This window comes from Pecten maximus, chromosome 2, assembly GCF_902652985.1.
Source record: "Pecten maximus chromosome 2, xPecMax1.1, whole genome shotgun sequence".
Classification (NCBI taxonomy): Eukaryota; Metazoa; Mollusca; class Bivalvia; order Pectinida; family Pectinidae; genus Pecten; species Pecten maximus.
Genome location: NC_047016.1, coordinates 13,437,554 through 13,449,650, shown reverse-complemented (window position 1 = coordinate 13,449,650; position 12,097 = coordinate 13,437,554). Strand labels below are relative to the sequence as shown.

At 37.0% G+C, this 12,097-nt stretch overlaps 1 protein-coding gene across 2 annotated transcripts in view; it reads left to right on the top strand.

The window, feature by feature from the left end:
* The window catches only part of LOC117318132 (serine O-succinyltransferase-like), a 53,345-nt gene that overhangs the window by 28,608 nt on the left and 12,640 nt on the right, over window positions 1–12,097 (top strand). Inside the window, exon 1 of one of the 2 annotated variants that reach the window (XM_033873143.1) lies at window positions 7,350–7,951. The exons of the other annotated variant lie outside the window; for it this stretch is intronic. Coding sequence (XP_033729034.1) covers window positions 7,533–7,951 — 419 coding nt within the window. The 5' untranslated portion in view covers window positions 7,350–7,532. Of the gene's footprint in view, window positions 1–7,349; window positions 7,952–12,097 lie in introns of those variants that run through there. 2 annotated transcript variants of the gene reach the window in all.

The following is a 12,097-nucleotide window of genomic DNA, read 5'->3' as shown; positions in this document are numbered from 1 at the left end:
TAGAAAAAGTCAATTATATAAGATGCTGTTAGTTAACCAACGAAAAATGAACCAACAAAATAATAAGATGATATATATACAAAGATAAAACAGTAACACATATCTTATTGTTACATGTTTAAGGAGTCTAAATGTATAAGAGTATACATCTATCTATAAACATTATGTATATATGTACTTGGTTACAGGTACATGTGATACATGTGGACCCAGGTAGGATTGGGGCCTGATAGGACTCCAGGTAAACTTGGAGTGCACTCCGAGTGCACTCCAAGTTTACCTGGAGTCCAAACGGAGTGCACTCCGAGTCAAAACGGAGTGCACTCGGAGTGCACTTTGTGTAACCTTTAGTCTACACTCAACTGTACATCACCAATCTTATACACATATGTATAATGTATGTGGTATGTCATGGGGATTGGAGAAAGCTCTTTAAAATACCAAGTTCAGAATTAAATTATGTTCGCATCTTTATCCGCTGAGATAAACGTTAATTGTGTGCATTCTTTAAGACTGGTGTAGATGATGCCAGTATTTTCACACAATAGTTTGCATCAACGGTCCCATATATAGCGCCTTCAGTCTCTTGTCGATGTTTCTGTTTGTGATATCATAGAGCCGTCAGTCTCTGTCGATGTTATTGTTTGTAATATCACAGGGCCTTCAGTCTCTGTCGATGTTTCTGTTTGTAATATCATAGAGCCGTCAGTCTCTGTCGATGTTTCTGTTTGTAATATCATAGGGCATTCAGTCTCTGTCGATGTTTCTGTTTGTAATATCATAGAGCCGTCAGTCTCTGTCGATGTTTCTGTTTGTAATATCATAGAGCAGTCACTCTCTGTCGATGTTTCTGTTTGTAATATCATAGAGCCGTCAGTCTCTGTCGATGTTTCTGTTTGTAATATCATAGAGCCGTCAGTCTCTGTCGATGTTTCTGTTTGTAATATCATAGAGCAGTCAGTCTCTGTCGATGTTTCTGTTTGTAATATCATAGAGCAGTCAGTCTCTGTCGATGTTTCTGTTTGTAATATCATAGAGCCGTCAGTCTCTGTCGATGTTTCTGTTTGTAATATCATAGAGCCGTCAGTCTCTGTCGATGTTTCTGTTTGTAATATCATAGGACCGTCAGTCTCTGTCGATGTTTCTGTTTGTAATATCATAGAGCCGTCAGTCTCTGTCGATGTTTCTGTTTGTAATATCATAGGGCATTCAGTCTCTGTCGATGTTTCTGTTTGTAATATCATAGGACCGTCAGTCTCTGTCGATGTTTCTGTTTGTAATATTGAGCCGTCAGTCTCTGTCGATGTTTCCGTTTGTAATATCATAGAGCCGTCATTCTCTGTCGATGTTTCTGTTTGTGATATCGTAGAGCCGTCAGTCTCTGTCGATGTTTCTGTTTGTAATATCATAGAGCCGTCATTCTCTGTCGATGTTTCTGTTTGTGATATCATACAGCCTTCAGCCTCTGTCGATGTTTCTGTTTGTGATATCATAGGGCCGTCAGTTTCTGTCGATGTTTCTGTTTGTAATATCATAGGGCCGTCAGTCTCTGTCGATGTTTCTGTTTGTAATATCATAGAGCCGTCAGTCTCTGTCGATGTTTCTGTTTGTCCTATCATAGAGCCATCATTCTCTGTCGATGTTTCTGTTTGTCATATCATAGAGCCGTCAGTCTCTGTCGATGTTTCTGTTTGTAATATCATAGAGCCGTAAGTCTCTGTCGATGTTTTGTGTTTGTAATACCATAGGGCCGTCAGTCTCTGTCGATGTTTCTGTTTGTAATATCATAGGGCCGTCATTCTCTGTCGATATTTCTGTTTGTGATATCATAGAGCCGCCAGTCTCTGTCGATGTTTCTGTTTGTGATATCATAGGACCGTCAGTCTCTGTCTATGTTTCTGTTTGTCATATTATAGGGCCGTCATTCTCTGTCGATGTTTCTGTTTGTAATATCATAGAGCCTTCAGTCTCTGTCGATGTTTCTGTTTGTGATATCATAGGGCCTTCAGTCTCTGTCGATGTTTCTGTTTGTAATATCATAGGGCATTCAGACTCTGTCAATGTTTGTTTGTGATATCATAGAGCCGTCAGTCTCTGTCAATGTTTCTGTTAGTGATATTATAGGGCCGTCAGTCTCTATCGATGTTTCTTTTGTGATATCATAGAGCCGCCAGTCTCTGTCGATGTTTCTGTTTGTGATATAGGACCGTCAGTCTCTGTCGATGTTTCTGTTTGTAATATCATAGGGCATTCAGACTCTGTCAATGTTTGTTTGTGATATCATAGAGCCTTCAGTCTGTGTCGATGTTTCTGTTAGTGATATTATAGGGCCGTCAGTCTCTATCGATGTTTCTGTTTGTGATATCATAGAGCCGCCAGTCTCTGTCGATGTTTCTGTTTGTAATATCATAGGGCATTCAGTCTCTGTCGATGTTTCTGTTTGTAATATCATAGGACCGTCAGTCTCTGTCGATGTTTCTGTTTGTAATATTGAGCCGTCAGTCTCTGTCGATGTTTCCGTTTGTAATATCATAGAGCCGTCATTCTCTGTCGATGTTTCTGTTTGTGATATCGTAGAGCCGTCAGTCTCTGTCGATGTTTCTGTTTGTAATATCATAGAGCCGTCATTCTCTGTCGATGTTTCTGTTTGTGATATCATACAGCCTTCAGCCTCTGTCGATGTTTCTGTTTGTGATATCATAGGGCCGTCAGTTTCTGTCGATGTTTCTGTTTGTAATATCATAGGGCCGTCAGTCTCTGTCGATGTTTCTGTTTGTAATATCATAGAGCCGTCAGTCTCTGTCGATGTTTCTGTTTGTCCTATCATAGAGCCATCATTCTCTGTCGATGTTTCTGTTTGTCATATCATAGAGCCGTCAGACTCTGTCGATGTTTCTGTTTGTAATATCATAGAGCCGTAAGTCTCTGTCGATGTTTTGTGTTTGTAATACCATAGGGCCGTCAGTCTCTGTCGATGTTTCTGTTTGTAATATCATAGGGCCGTCATTCTCTGTCGATATTTCTGTTTGTGATATCATAGAGCCGCCAGTCTCTGTCGATGTTTCTGTTTGTGATATCATAGGACCGTCAGTCTCTGTCTATGTTTCTGTTTGTCATATTATAGGGCCGTCATTCTCTGTCGATGTTTCTGTTTGTAATATCATAGAGCCTTCAGTCTCTGTCGATGTTTCTGTTTGTGATATCATAGGGCCTTCAGTCTCTGTCGATGTTTCTGTTTGTAATATCATAGGGCATTCAGACTCTGTCAATGTTTGTTTGTGATATCATAGAGCCGTCAGTCTCTGTCAATGTTTCTGTTAGTGATATTATAGGGCCGTCAGTCTCTATCGATGTTTCTTTTGTGATATCATAGAGCCGCCAGTCTCTGTCGATGTTTCTGTTTGTGATATCATAGGACCGTCAGTCTCTGTCGATGTTTCTGTTTGTAATATCATAGGGCATTCAGACTCTGTCAATGTTTGTTTGTGATATCATAGAGCCTTCAGTCTGTGTCGATGTTTCTGTTAGTGATATTATAGGGCCGTCAGTCTCTATCGATGTTTCTGTTTGTGATATCATAGAGCCGCCAGTCTCTGTCGATGTTTCTGTTTGTAATATCATAGAGCCGTCAGTCTCTGTCAATGTTTCTGTTTGTGATATCATAGAGCCTTCAGTCTCTGTCGATGTTTCTGTTTGTAATATCATAGAGCCGTCAGTCTCTGTCGATGTTTCTGTTTGTGATATCATAGGGCCGTCATTCTCTGTCGATGTTTCTGTTTGTAATATCATAGGGCCTTCAGTCTCTGTCGATGTTTCTGTTTGTGATATCATAGAGCCTTCAGTTTGTGTCGATGTTTCTGTTTGTAATATCATAGAGCCGTCATTCTCTGTCGATGTTTCTGTTTGTAATATCATAGAGCCTTCAGTCTCTGTCGATGTTTCTGTTTGTGACATCATAGGGCCGTCAATCTCTCTCGATGTTTCTCCTTGTGAATTCAGTCTCTGTCGATGTTTCTGTTTGTGATATCATAGAGCCGCCAGTCTCTGTCGATGTTTCTGTTTGTAATATCATAGGGCATTCAGTCTCTGTCGATGTTTCTGTTTGTAATATCATAGAGCATTCAGTCTCTGTCGATGTTTCTGTTTGTAATATCATAGGGCCATCAGTGTCTGTCGATGTTTCTGTTTGTAATATCATAGAGCCGTCAGTCTCTGTCGATGTTTCTGTTTGTAATATCATAGGGCCATCAGTCTCTGTCGATGTTTCTCCTTGTGATTTCATAGGGCCATCAGTCTCTGTCAATGTTTCTGTTTGTGATATCATAGAGCCGTCAGTCTCATAGAGCCGTCAGTCTCTGTCGATGTTTCTGTTTGTAATACCATAGAGCAGTCAGTCTCTGTCGATGTTTCTGTTTGTAATATCATAGGGCCGTCAGTCTATGTCGATGTTTCTGTTTGTAATATCATAGAGCCGTCAGTCTCTGTCGATGTTTCTGTTTGTATATAATAGGGCCGTCAGTCTCTGTCGATGTTTCTGTTTGTAATATCATAGAGCCATCAGTCTCTGTCGATGTTTCTGTTTGTAATACCATAGAGCAGTCAGTCTCTGTCGATGTTTCTGTTTGTAATATCATAGAGCCGTCAGTCTCTGTCGATGTTTCTGTTTGTAATACAGTTTTAGTTGGAATGAGAGCGAACACCATGATTCGTTTCTTTCGTTTTTGATTACATATCATAGGATTTTAAGTCTCTGTCGATGTTGATGTGTGTAAAAACATACGGTCTTTTGTCTGTGTCGTTGTTTTTGTATAAGAACCGTGCACATTTCTTAATGATAAAATGTACACTGAATGAATTGTACTACCAATGACAATGACAACATTTTATTCGCATAAACATATAAAGTGTAGAGAATTACAAACATACAAAATTGTACAGGACATATGATATAATACATGGATACATTTATTAAGCAAGAAATTATATTAAATATTGTTGAGTTGTATACTTATTTGCTTAATTAATTTCACAAGTGATTTCAATTCATCGTCTTCTACAAAATTAAAAAGGGTATTAAACTTGAAGGCACTTGGTCTTTCATAAAGTATCTTAATATATATTTTTTTCTGTTTAATGATATTTGTTGATCGCTACAATTAAATAAATAATGGAACTCGTCTCCTTTTTTTATTCATGTTGCAACAGACTACAGATTCTATTTTCTCTTGGGATGTTATTCAATTGGTAATTTAATGTTACAAGTTCGAAATTTACAATAGGAATTAGCTAGCTGAGGAGGGAGGTCAAGTAGATATTTTTCTAGAACTAAGTCATGCTTATAAATTCTGTAATTGGTCCCTTTCGGAAAACATCATTTTCCAATTTCAAATGAACATGTTTTCTAGGGTATGAAAAATAGTATTTTTAAGCAACGTATACTAGTAAATTCATGTTTTTCAAAAACATCTAATAAATTACAATTGTCAAAAATATGTTTGATATAGTTTGACCATTGTGGATTATAATTTACCAGAGTGGCATGGTATTTTGAAGCATGGTGAAATTAACCGGGGTCAAAATACCAAAATATTGAAGTGAAGTGACGTTTCATTTCACTGCTGTTCACCTGATTTGTGGAGGAAATCAATTACACAACGTGATTAAAAATTAAGGGAAGACAAATAAATTGAAAACAAAATAAAAGACGGCTTTAATTTACCATAATACATCAGTACTCATCCGTTGTTCTGTCAGAGTGCAAAACAAAATATAGATCAGTATGTCGATGGATTAAACTCCCGTGGCATGTGACCTGCCATATTCATTGTATAAACTCATTTATTGTTGGTCGTTCCGAAAACTATTGGTAAATCTAGCCCCATCATAATGCCCATGTGTGGAATGTAGAGCTGGTAAGCTGTTGAAAAGTAAAATAATGAACTTTGAACTCTAATATCTTTATAAGGAAAGCTGTGTGTAGAAATGTGTTCTGTGAGGAACAACGGAGCCACGTGAGGTTAAATATAACTTACGTCTAGTTATATAATGTAAGCCTAAGATAAGCGGGACAGTAGATAACAGTACAAATCACGTGACGTCACTTGACAGCGATGACAATCCAATCTATTGTAGATTAGTTGGTAGTCATTATCAGAGACTTGTATATGATATACAAGTGTCTGTCATTATGTAACGGAATCTGGCTAAGAGTACTTAACGCGATTTAGGTATAACCAGGGACATATATACTATACGTCCCTGCTATAACGCGTCATTTCAGTTGAACGGGTTAGATTTATGTACTTGTATACTTCATTTTGAGTGGTATACTTATTACGATAAAAAAAAAAACATGCTTAGCCTACGTAGAAAACTCGAGAACTTTACATACAATTGGTTCTGGCCTCCTACACACGGGTTTGGGACAGACTTGTGGCGCCGCTTCTGGGCGGAAAGGACAGACTAAGTATTGGTTTTCTAGTCAGAGATCGCCACTAGAATGTTTTCCAGTGAACACATATTACAAATAGAATCATTTATTTAGCCGACAGATTCCTCATTCTTTCCAGTGAAAACATTTCCCATGTGTCTTGAAACCACCAGATCGAGATTTATACTTAAAACACTTAATACCTTTCAATTAGAGCTAACCAGATCGAGATTGATACTAAAAACACGTAACACCTTTCAATTAGAGCTAACCAGATCGAGATTTATACTTAAAACACTTTTAAAATACCTTTCAATTAGAGCTAACCAGATCGAGATTGATACTAAAAACACGTAACACCTTTCAATTAGAGCTAACCAGATCGAGATTTATACTTAAAACACTTTTAAAATACCTTTCAAAAAGAGCTAACCAGATCGAGATTTATACTTAAACAGAAAAGTAGATAACGTGCTAAAACATAATTACTTTCCAAATTTATGTATTCGAACTAACCTTTATATACGTACGTAGAATTAATATAAAACTATTAAATTGATTCAACACAATAGTGATTAAAGGCGGGGAAACAATAAACAAAATCCTTGAGGTTTGAATATTTCACATGTAAGATGGGGAAACGGGCCAAATGTGCACGTAGCCATCGATCGTCCCACTACACGAACTTTGACCTCCATTGTCACAACCAGACCATGTGAAGAACACATGGCTTTGTTATTATTGTTAATAAATCAGGTTGCTATAAATATCAAAACATCGATATATAAAAACGGAATAATAACAAAATAATTATGTAAATTATATCACAAATTTGAAGACCAAGTTTGTTACTTTATGTATTGTACTTAAGTAATTTTTTATTTTACCTGTGTGCCGAGTACATTTTATCATCATTTAGTCAGCGGTTATACATCGCTTCGGATAAACCTACCTGTGTGAAAGATTGTGTCATGACACACGTGTTTGAAGTTCGCGGATTTGGGGTGAATTTTGAGAACGATCGGTAGCATAAAACTCTCAGCTGTCTTCGAAAGAGCACAGTCACAAGTCGGCGATTTACGTTAACGTTGATTCATTGAAAATGTCGGTGTTAAGTTCAACGGTAGCGGGGACGAATTCAATGCTTCGTCCAAAACCGCTAAAGCTGAAGAAAAGCTTCTGTCAACTCAGGAGAAAATTACAAACTCTGGAACAGTCGTCTGTTAAGTTTGAAAGTCGTCACAGACAAACATTACCTGTGTGTTCTAGAAGCAGGAAACAGTTCAATTTAATATCTCACAGCAAACTTTCATCTGAACAAATTTGTAACTTTCATCGTGGCGTTTCCCCGACTCTATCTAAATCCACGGGCGTGAAGTATCAGCTGAGTCGACCGAGACTGATAGAGGAGGAGGAGGACGAGGAGGAGGACAATGTTTACTCTGGACTTCCTCAGGTGGACACACCGACAGAGGAGGTCTTTAAAGGAATGTCGACCGACTTCCCCTGTCTCACCAGAAAGTAGGTATAGTGATGGTATATTCACGTCACATGTCACTACCCACATCCTTACCAAAGTTACCTCAGAGGCATAAAGTCAAAACATATAAAGTCTGTGACATAATATGGCATTACCTTATTTGGACAAAGAAAATCAGTGTAGAATTATTTTAGTTACTTTCCACAAAGCTCCAAATAAACTTTAGTTTGGAGTTTGTCAAAATCACAGGTAACGGTCAAAATGCATTTTCCTATGATTTTTAATGTTACAGGAAGGATAGAGGTGATTAGATTATCATTCTGTAGTACGGAGATGCTGGGCTCCCCCACTCCTGTTGTATACATATTAAGGACAGTACGAACATAATTACATGTACTTTGTGTAATTATTACATTTTTACCAGTGAAATATCGGAAATTATTCATTCTATAAAAGTTATATCTTTCACTAGTAAAAAAAAATCCCTTTATATGATTTGACCAATCAAAACAATGCTTACAAACGACAATGGGGAAAATTAAAAGCTGACCCGGTATGTTTTACCATAAAATGTAATAAACATAAAATCTAACAGTATCTTCAGTAATTCTAAATGTATGTTACTCGTATGGCAAATATTTTGATATTTTTTACCCGTATTGCGCACTCGTGAAAAGCATCAAAATACTAGCTCCATCCGTGAAATATGTTTGGTATTACTGAAGACACTGTTAGATATCCTCTCTATATATAGGATCTTAAGTGAGTTTTCATTTCATAACGGATTTTATGAAACAACTTTTAGAAGTTTTTTTTTATTTTTTCGAGTCTTGGCACCATAGCCATTCAGGAATCTATGAAGTAATATTTACATTACGCAATTTCAAAATCAAAACAATTGAACAAAGCTAAACAGATTTCACCAGGGCCCTGTTTCATCAACGTTCCTTAGCCTAACATCTCCCGAAGAAGGCGTTCCTTAATTAAGTTTTCCCCATATAAAAATCCTTTATGTTTTCCTATACAAAATTCTAAGCTAGTTCCTTAAGCTGAGGGGCGTTGGTGAAATTCGGGTCATAAATGATACATTCCTAATAGGATAGGGACCGCGTTGTTGAGCGCCAATATTCCATATACAATGCAGTGTACGTAGCATAAAGAATTTTTCCGTTGTTTCGTTTCGTTGGAATGAAGAAGTAAGAACTTGTTAAGTTAAACTTGGAAATGTAATGTACGATAACTTTATGACTTGTATAGCGGGTTATTATGGAATGTCCACAATAAATCTTGTGTGTTCCGTACAAAGTCAAGGTCTTCAGTGATTACAAAGCATGTACAAAATGTATATCGATGTTAAAATACAAACACAGGTAAATAATGAGATATTTTAGTGACAGGTGTCACTTAACTATACGTCTAATTAGCCTGACGTCAGTACCAAACTGACCAGGCAGATTAGAATGATAATCCTCGTGTGTAACACAATGGACAGTAAGCTGAGTTGTTATACGACAGAAGGTATTGATTGAATAATTGATCAACTACACTGTAAAAAGAAATATTGATAAAAAATTGACATTTAAAAGGTGAAACGATATAGATACCTATTGTAATGTCTAAGAAACTCATTTTTGAAAATGTCTCTTGAATAACCAAATTGAAATAAACACAATCATATCAAATAGATTTAAACTGAAAGGAGTCAGAGTCATTTTAAGCACTTAACGTTTTTATCACATTTCCTTGTGATGTTTCCCTCCGGCTTCTAAAAAATCGACGTCCCTTTATTCGCTGTTTAATGGGAAGTAAGGGTTCGTTCCGTGCGTAGTATTGGCTGTTGCGCGTGGTGGATGTGACTATTCCGTTTGGGAGCACTCTTGATGACTATGGCTGACGGAACGCGATGTATCCTCACTGGAGCTTCAGCTATTCTTTTATAGCTTTGTAATTTCAGCTTTAAGTTGATATACAGTATTTCTGAAGATGATTTTTCATTCTGAAGGCGTTATAGTCTTCTCTGGTCCGATTTAAATCTTGATGTTGATATTAAGGTCGTTGGATTTTATTTTCTGGTATATACATTGTTTCACTCTGAATTTCACTCTGAATTTCACTCTGAATTTGGATTTTTTTCTTTTTCATTTTGTCATATTCTTTTGGGAGAAATTTCAAATATGATTGCAGTTTTCTGATTTGGGTACTGGCCGAGTTAAGACTAAATTTGTTTTTGTCGAATTATATTCACGATTTCTTTATGGTGTACAGTTTGAAATGGAAAAGTAGACTGTACCTGTTTATTTTCTCTAAGTACAATGTCTGATCGGAATAAAGCACGTTATTGAAAAGTGTCCAATATTTCATCATCGACATCCATATGCTAGACAGAACATCAGATGGTTCGGACTGTATTGACCCCCAAATGTATAGCAATATGTAATCATGGACAATTATTGTTACAAACGTGATTCTGGATACTTCCAAAATATGGTGAACACAGTCTTAGTTAGATTCCAGTCCGTGTGATCCCGCCTTCTGAGTAGGTCCTACATGTAGTTTATTTCACAATCGGGAAATACTTGCTTGGCTGCTGAGGCAACGGGGAAGCGTACCTAGCTAAAAGGTCGGCACTTCTCCACCAATTAACATATTGAAATTTCCGTTGTTTTGTTTTGTTGAAAACACTTTGAAAAATGTACGATAACTTATGTCTTGTACGGCGGGTAATTATGGAATATCCACAATAAATCCTGTGTGTTCCGTACAAAGTCCAGGACCTCACTGATCACAAAGCATGTATATCGATGTTTAATACAAACACATGTAAATAATGATATATTTTAGTGACAGGTGTCACTTAACTATACATGTCAAATTATCACGAGGTCAGTATAAAACTGACCAGGCGGAGTAGTATGATAATCATCTTACGTAACATAATGAAGCTACATGTATAAAGAGATATTGATAAAAGTTTGACATCCGGAATTTATCTTAATGATGCATGTAAAAGGTGAAACGATATAGATACTACTTGTAACGTCAATCTAAGAAACCTATTTTGCAAAATGTATCTCGAATTACCAAATTGATCACAAATAGATTTAAGCACATGACATTTTATAACAAAATTTCCTTGTAATGTATTACTAGCACACATCGGTTTCCGCCATCAATCTTGTTGTCTAGGAAACGCGACAAAACAAACAACACTATCAGCAAAACATCCGTACAGTGTTATAGGGGACAGGATCACGTGGCCAAGAAAGAAAAAATCTGATCATGAAAACTAGAACACAAGACAAATAACAATACCCATAGTTTCTTCCATGATACGAGGGAAAATTCAAAAATAGAGGTAGAGGAGTTTTTATCGTCGCCTTATACCGGAAAGTATTGAGAATTGGAGAATGCGGTAGTCATCAATCTGCAATACCATGACAACAATAGAATTCCTCATCAGCCGAGATGCAGTATTAGCCATGGACACGAGACTGATTATGTTGAAGAGCTTATCAGAACAGACAATAGAGTATGTTTTCATATTTTTTACCATATCAATTAGACAGATCCCAAGGACTTGAAAATGTCGACTGCTGACTAACAAGAAAGGTTTTCGGAAGGTGCAGGTTAATTAAGGTCATAATCAAGTTTCACGGTCCATATCATGATTTCATTTGGAAACATTCGTTTTTCTTCTGCGATATGAACTTAAACATGTTCGTTACTCGTTGGTATAATTGCTGGTTCCGTTGTCACCATTGAGGATGTGACACAACATGGAAGACGCTATCTCTTTTGAAACGCCCCGGTCTTATTCTCCTTTTCAATACAAATATATTTTTGTTCATGTGTTGGCCTCGGTTTATCCATTTTGAATTAGGATTAGGATTTCATTCGCATGTCGACATTCTGAGTAAAATATGACAGACCTCAGCATTAATGCTTCCTATGTGTTAACGATAGCCACGCCAATATTTGTCTTTGGGAAACTGACGTAATAGCGTTACTATCCAGGAAACACTTGCTGAGTCACAGTGACCGTTAACAGCATGTCAACAACCTAACGTACCTTAGACCAGGATATATTACGGTGAAAATATATAACGTAGGGTGCCACACCTGGCGTTTTGTAAACATGATAACGATATAGACATCAGTATTGTATTTTGACTGATAGGTCAAAGATC